The sequence below is a fragment of the Sinocyclocheilus rhinocerous genome, unplaced genomic scaffold (genome assembly GCF_001515625.1).
Source record: "Sinocyclocheilus rhinocerous isolate Xijiao unplaced genomic scaffold, SAMN03320098_v1.1 scaffold1393, whole genome shotgun sequence".
NCBI classification, from domain to species: Eukaryota; Metazoa; Chordata; class Actinopteri; order Cypriniformes; family Cyprinidae; genus Sinocyclocheilus; species Sinocyclocheilus rhinocerous.
In genome coordinates, this window is record NW_015625613.1 from 189,753 (window position 1) to 197,935 (window position 8,183).

The 8,183-nt window shown below is 34.4% G+C and overlaps 1 protein-coding gene across 1 annotated transcript in view; it reads right to left on the bottom strand.

Annotated features, from left to right (window-relative positions):
* Positions 1 to 6: 6 nt before the first annotated feature.
* LOC107758770 (zinc finger protein neuro-d4-like) overlaps positions 7 to 8,183 on the bottom strand; it is a 58,853-nt gene continuing 50,676 nt past the window's right edge. Inside the window, exons 9-11 of the mRNA XM_016576585.1 lie at positions 447 to 566; positions 205 to 361; positions 7 to 100 (exon numbers count right to left, since the gene is read on the bottom strand). Coding sequence (XP_016432071.1) covers positions 7 to 100; positions 205 to 361; positions 447 to 566 — 371 coding nt within the window. The remainder of the gene's footprint in view (positions 101 to 204; positions 362 to 446; positions 567 to 8,183) is intronic.

Here is an 8,183-nt window from a genome sequence, read left to right on the forward strand (position 1 = left end):
AGACTGCTAGGGTGAAGTAGGGACGGAGATTAGGTTAGTGTGATGTAGGCGGACGCTTTTTCCTTTAGCTGGCGCAGACACAGATGGCAACTCCAGCTCCCTGCAAAGGAAGAGCCACAAATGTTGTATAATATTGAGGCGTGTAATATTTACACATGTCCCCAAACACCAGCGCTGGGGCCCTGGATTAAACAGTTCAGAAACACAACAAAGAGTCCACTGTAAGTTGCTTCGTTCAGTTGACTTACATCATTCTCTGATGTTCCGCACAGGCTGCAGGATTTGCACTCGATGCACTGCCAGCGGTAGGTCCTCACCGCCGCCGTCATGTTGACCGTGAACTGCAGGCACGACGGATGACCTGCAAGAGCCCGAGAAGAAGGTAATATGTTGAGAAAATTAATAAATCCCATTTCCGAGCGGAGCTTACATGGCTTTGGTCGCACCTGATCGGCCGCAGTCCGCACAGGAAATTAGATCTTCAGGACAGCCTGTTTTCTTAGAGCCTCCTAGACAGAAGTCACAGTAGCCGTTCGGGATGACAGAACCGTCGGCTGCTTTTTTGGCTGCAAAGAGAAGAGAAAAGCGCACAAATTTAAATGAAAAGAAAGAAGTAAAAAATATGTTATTATTAAATGATATTAGGTATCACAGACTAACAATGAACATGTTTTACAGCATTATTATTCTAGGTGTATGGTAATTTACAAATATAATATTGTTCATCTGTAATTAACGATTGCGCAAACATTAACCTACAGTACCATTCACAAGTTTGGGGTCTGTAAGATTTTAAATTTAATTTAATTTAATTTAATTCTTTTATTCAGCAAGAATGCATTAAATTGATCAAAAGTCATCGTAAAGACATTAATTATGTTGCAAAAATCTTATGTCAAATAAATGCTGTTCTTTTAAAATTTCTATTTATCAAAAAATGCAGAAAAATTGTATTACGGTTTCCACAAATACTAAGCAGCATTGTTTTCACAGTCTTCAACACTGACAACCAATCAATCAATCAATCAATCAACAAATAAACAAACAAATAAATAAAATAAGAGCAGCAAATCAGCATTTTAGAATGATTTCTGCTGCTGAAAATTCAGCTTTGCCATCACAGAAAAAATTTAAAATATATTAAAACATAAAATAATATTTACTGTATATATAATAATATTTCACAATAATAGTTTTATTGTAGTTTTGATCAAATAAATGCAGCCTTGGTAAGCATAAGAGTTTTTTTTTTAAATACTGACTGCAAACTTTTAAACAGTAGTGTAGAATAATTAGAATTTAGTTCATTGTTAGTTAATTCATTAGCTAATGTTAATCATGTGAACCTTATTGTCAAGTGTTACAAGAAAGAAAGAAATAATGACATAATGAATATAATGATTTTTTTTTTGAAGAAGAAGATTATGTTAGATGTAGGAAGTTGAGATGTTGAGGATAGTTGCTATGCAGTCGCAAGGTTAATAATATTCTGGTATCTAAACATGACTTCAGTCCCTCATGCAATGTCCATCTTTGGGATATATATATATATATATATATATATACTTTTTGCCCATTTTAGTATTCACCAGAAGAAAATCACATGTCTGATAACTCAACAAATAAATATAATTCATGTAGCACAAACATTGTAATACTGAGAGCTTCCTTCATATCCCACCCCTAAATATGAGAAATAGTGCGAGCAGCATTAACTAGAGCTGCTCATATGAAGCCCGCCGGATTGTGTAGTGTGTTTCTGTCCATATGTTTCCTATCACAGTGGTATATGGGCCTGCTGAAGCCTGCAGTCGGAGCGGAGGGAGGGGGACAGGCTCTCCACTGGGAGAACTGGAGGTCTGTTAAATATTGTCACAGGAAGAGAGGAAACTGCTGTGGAGACAAACAAATACACAGCAGGAGACTGGTGTATATAATTAACAAGGAAGACAAGGACAGCTCTGTGTGCAGCGCTCAGATCGCCTTGAATTCATGGCTGAACGGGTCTGGCTTTCAGCCGGTTGAATTTAATGCAACAGTGCGACTGGTTTTGCTTGCATATATATAGTAGAAATAAGCATATGTGGCAGTGTAAAACACACACACACACACACACACAGTGATCATGAGCGGGTGATTTGGAGAGCTCTGGCCCTCTCCAGCGAGGTCATTAATCCACTCCATCCTCTAGAGATCCTATCAGTGGGGGAGGGAGCATGTGTGTGTGTTAGAGAGAGAGAGAGAACGGGGGAATCTGGGCTGTTTTCTTCCCTAATCTCTAGAGAGAAGAGAGAGAAAGGACCAGGATAAGATAAGAGACAGAGGAAGCATTAAAAAACCCAGTGCAGATGAAAAAGTGTTCGCCATCCAAACCTCTGTGTGAAATCATACGCAAATAACTCCACAAATTACACATGCAAAACTGAGCGGGGCAAGAACTGGACCGAAGCGGTTTGTAAATCAAGATGGCATTAGGACGTACTGTAGAGCTTGTGGTGTGTGAGAGGCTGCATTGTGTTGTGTGGATATCAGCAGCAGCATTAGAGATGAGCACACTGTGTGCTCGGGAGCTGTCCAGGGTGCTTAAAGCCAAACGCTACACTTTTCAGCACAGGTCAGGTCTCTGCACAGTTTGAATAGTGGGGAAAAGAAAGCCCTGACTGTCTGCAGTCCACTGTTTCACTGTTATGTAGTTAAAAACCATATGAGAACTTCTCACTAATGCATGGGACAATTCAAAATTGCGCAAACAAATATATACAATCCAAAAATACATCAATTGTATCTGTTGTTTCTAATTTTACAAATAAATCTTTGTATTGCACTCAGCTTTGCAAAATACATGTTAATGCATTTGTGGGGGGAATCAAATAAACACCTAAAAAACTGGCAAAATCTTGTTTCAGTTTTACATTTGGAAACGTTTCACGAATTAAAAACTTAATTAATTTGTCAAACTATTATTATTATTATTATTATGTAAACAATTCAAATTATCTGTGTCACAAATAAGCCCTGTCTTCCTCACTTGTCTTTATGTTTTATGATGATAATAATATGTTTATATATGGTCTGTATAATAATAATAATAATAATAATAATAATAATAATGCAATTATTATTATTATTAAATATTGTTGTTGTTGTTAAAACATATGGACAAGGCAACAAGTGCTTTTTTGTGGCACATTTTTAAAACGGTTTATATATGACCTGTATAATAATAATAATAATAATAATAATAATAATTATTATTATTATTATTATTATTATTATTATTGTTGTTGTTGTTGTTTTTAAAACATATACTAATAGTAATAATAATAATTATTATTATTGTTGTTGTTGGTTTTTAAAACATATACTACTAATAATAATATTATTATAGCAATAAAAAGTAAACAAAAACAATAAGAATAGTTATCATCATCATCATCATCATCATCCTCTTGGTCTTAAATAAACAATTAAAATAAACAGTGTCACAAACAAATTTCTTCCATGAAAACAAATCAGAGGTGTTGGTCTTTAAAGAAGGGCTGTCAGTCTGTCTGCATCTTAGGAACACATTAAAATCCCTTGGACTTTTGGATCATGCAAATTTGTATTTGTAGCCAGTTCTTGGCTGAAAAAGCGCCTGTCTCATGAATAATACTGAGAGGTGCTGCTATCTACTGTAAATCGAACACATCTACGACACATGAGCACAGTGCTTCAAGAGCCTTTAAGGAAAATCTCTTTCTACAGTTGCTATTTCCCTGTGAGCTGATCTGAAATTAAGACAGCCAATCAGACTGGAGCTTGCCGTTTTTGTGTGTAACCAGATGGTCAGTCGATGGTTCATTTGGCCTGAAGCTGAGACTAGCATAAAGCGAGCAACCAGTTCACACTTGCCATGACACTCACTTTAATAATCAGTGGGTAAAAATAGTAAAAGCTAGTTTGAATAGAGAACAAGAGGTTGGAATGCAAATTATAAGGATAATTACTGAAAGCTGGGCAGTTCACCGAAAATAAGGAACCAAAGACTCAAAGGTTAGCTTCACATTCACACTGCATAACTAGAGCATAAAAACTGGTGAAGGAGTGAACTGCACTCCAGAAAGCAGCACTACAATCTGTCCTACACAAATATTGGCTGCAGAATATGACATGAGGGTGAATAAATAATGACCGAATTTTCATTTTTGGGTAAACGGTTCCTTTAAAGAATGCTGAAGAGTTAATTTGATAGAAGATTACAAAAGGAGGTACTTGACAGCAGTGTTTAGTATTGCTAAGATACTGTTATAATTTTTCCTAATATTTTGAATTACTTTTTATTTTTATATTTTCATTTTAATTGTAGTTAAAGTTGTAGTAATTCTGTTATAATATAATATAATATAATATAATTCACTGCAATTTAACAATATAAATAAAAATTAAAACTATAAATCTCTACATTTAGTGATGTTGTCATGTCTACAATAAAAATATTTGGATATATATTATTTCAAATCTCATGTAGAGACAATTGATTAAAATTGATAAGTTTTAATGAAATTTATATTCATTTATATTTCATTTTTATATTTCATTTAATAATAACAACAACAACAACAACAACTATTATTCCAGTTAATGTTCAATTTTATTTGAAGCAACACATTTTTATATGGTTTTAGTTTTAATTTTAGTTTTAGTTAACTATAATATCCCTGCTTGACCGTACTGTGGCAAAGATTGTTCAGTGAAAAGTTATGAAACACATGCAAGCATTGACTAATATATACTGTAAAATGTAGTAACCTGCGAATATTACCTTAAAAACTATTTTTAAATTAGTTTTCAGTTAGGTTTTAGTTAGGTGAGTGATGTTAAATAATATTCGTGGCTTGAATAAAACCAGTTATTTTAGACATTACAATTTTTTTTGCTTTCTTACAGTTTTGAAAATTCTTACAGAATTAAAAAGTTGTAAGAAGAGATCTGTTCTTTTGTCCCTCTGTCTTTTATGCCTGTCTCAAAGGCGGCTGTGCTCACAAGTCCCTGAGGAGTGCACGCATACACAAACACACATCTCCATCTGAACACACTCTCCTGCTGTCTCACATGTACTAAACACAAACAACATATATCTATAAAATAAAGGCTTGAATAAAAGATCTGAAAGAGCATAGGGTGAATCAGCAATTTCTGGCATGAGCGCAGGGCTGCCCCGTAGCCTGCCTGACTCCAGCAAAAACCTATCAATGATTAAAAGCCTGCAGTCATGTTTAAGGTGTAGTGTTCGGATGTCAGCCACAGGCAATCAATCCTGCTTTCTCGAACATGCGTGCACACACACACACACACACACACACACACACATATTCACACAAAAAAGAAAGATGGGAGGAGAGAAGGGGAGAAGCAGACAGATGCTCTGTTCCAAAATCTAGTGAGCTGCCTCCATAGGCGGCATGTTAAGGCATCATAAGGCGTAATCCCCACCCAAAGCCTGTTCCAAAAGGTAGGAAGCTTAATTATGATGCCATAAGATACCTCATACCTCATTTCAGCCACATGTTTTCTTTGTGGAAAAGAAAATCCAAGAATGAGATTTCACTTCACTTAGACAAAATTCACTCATTTAGAATGTCAAAAAACCCTTGTGTAATTAAATCATTATGCAGTATAAAAATATATTAATCTATAAATATATATTGATTAAATATATCAATATACAATTAACTACATTTAATCAAAATAATTTACCATATGTACTACCACTAAAGTTACTGATGTCTGTTGTGATATCTACAATAGAAAATATTAGTTTTGATCTCAAGAGACGATTGATTGATCTAAAATAAATGTAATTCCATATAAAAAAAATTATATAAAATATTTAATTCAATAATAATAATTATTTATTTTGTATTTAAATATACTTAGAATTATCATTATTATTGTTGTTATTAATATAATAATTATACATTGTATTTATATATAAGAATTTAAATTGTGTTAAAAATAGTAATAATGCAATATGTGTTATATATTGTTAATATGATATGATATAATATTATATCATATCATATCATATTAATTATTAAACAGTGAATTTATATAAGTGTTTATTTATTTAGTTAATTATTAATTCGTTCGTTCGTTCGTTCATTCATTCATTTAGGTGATAAAATTTAAGATTATAAATACCATTCTATATGAAACTTATATTTTAAATTCAATAATAATAATAATAATAATAATTGTAATACTTTGTACTTGTAATTATGATTTTATTACTATTATTGCTATTATTATTGTTATTATTATTATATTGTTAATATAATACAATAATTATATTAATAATTGTATTAATACACAGAAATTTAAATTTCTTTCTATATAAAAGTTATGTTTCATTCAAAAACAATAGCACCTTATTATTTACATATACTTTATAATATGATTTATAATATTTATAATAATAATAATAATTGTATTAATAGTTTATTAAATAACTTTTTTAATTAAGGCATTATAATATGCCTATATAAAGTCTTGTTTCATTAGCTTAGTATCATGCTAACGCCAAACTCTATTGAAGTTGAGTCGAGTCTCCCATGCAGAGTTGCTGCCTATGAAGAGTTTTCCAAATCGGTCACTTTTGAGTTTCCATGACAGTTAGGAGGCTGCTTTTCTAGAAGACATCTGTCTATGCAGACAGCAGACAGCCAGGCAGCACACTAGGTATTGGACCAAAGCCCTATATTAACACAAAAAAGAAGATGTGAAGAACAGAGAGATGAGTCAAGCCAAAAGAAAAACATCGATAGATAGTTTTAGAGACAGATGCAAGAGTTTCTTTGCCATGGCTTCCTACCTCCCTAAATCTTTCCCAATGCAGCATTTGGCCAATTACGAGGAGAATGCAGGGCAGAACAGCACACTTCACAGCTTTCAAGTGTGTCTGCAGCCCCATGGGAATCCAAAGACAGAGATAGGAAGAGGAATCCTCAAATACCTCCCTCCCTTATCATTTCTCGCTCTCTCCGCACCCCTCACTTCTCCAAATGATCCTATAGTGACACCATTCTATTTTAGCAAGATCACACATCTCTAATTAGGACACAATTGGCTGGGAGAGAAAGCAGCTCAAAGTAACAGCGCCACAGGAAGTTCTCGCAAGCACCTGTTGGCACAAACCGTTCCACGGTCACACATCCCAAAAAACTTGAGGCAATCAAACTAGAATCACGCAAATGCATTTTAGCAACATCTCTCACACTAATAAAGATGATTGCACATGCCTGATCTGACATGTACATCGCTATGACTGTAAAATAAGGGTTAGATTAAAGCTTAAGGAGAAAGACAGATGCACATTCAGGAAGTCAAGCAGCGCATGAGTCACTGATGGAGCGCAATATCATTCTGCACCATTTTTGATTTGTCCATCAGTTTCGAACAAAATACATGTACATAAATACATAGACGTGTCAAAAGAACAGCATTTATTTTGAATTTCACATCTTTTGTCACATTATGAATGTGTTTACTGTTACTTTTGATCAGTTGAATGAGTCTTTGCAACTTTTGAATGGTAGTGTTCACAGTTTCCATAAAAATATTAAGCAGTATAAACTATTTTTTAACATTGATAATTATAATAAATGTTTATTGAGTAAAAAAGCATCTTACAGTGATTTTTGAAGGATTCAGCTTGCACGGGAATAAATTACATACAAAATTTTATTAAAATAGAAAACAGTTGTAATATTTTACAATAATACATCAGGACTGCGTTCAGCCCCGACAAAAACGGTGCAAAACGTTTTTTAAACAGATGGCCATCTCCCCTGTGCGGTTCAGCACGCTAAAAGAGCTTTTTCCCTAAAAGAGCATTTACAGGTGCATCTTTTCAAAGACGACGTTGCGTGGCAAACTTGACGTTACGTCTTTGTAAAGACGATGTGTGTCTTGCTATAGAAAACGTATCACCCGGGCGTTTCTTGATGCGGTCGTTACCTGGCGCTGGGTGATGGTCACGATCGCTGCCTCACGTGCCTGGGCATTTAGCATGCTGAGGTGGCGTTTGTGGATGAGTCATCTTCTCATTGCAGGAAGATGACCATCTCGGAGTCGCGGGCCAAGCTCCGTTTCCTCAAGGGGCGGAGTTCCGTTGCCTCTGCCTCGATCTAGTTCTCCTCATG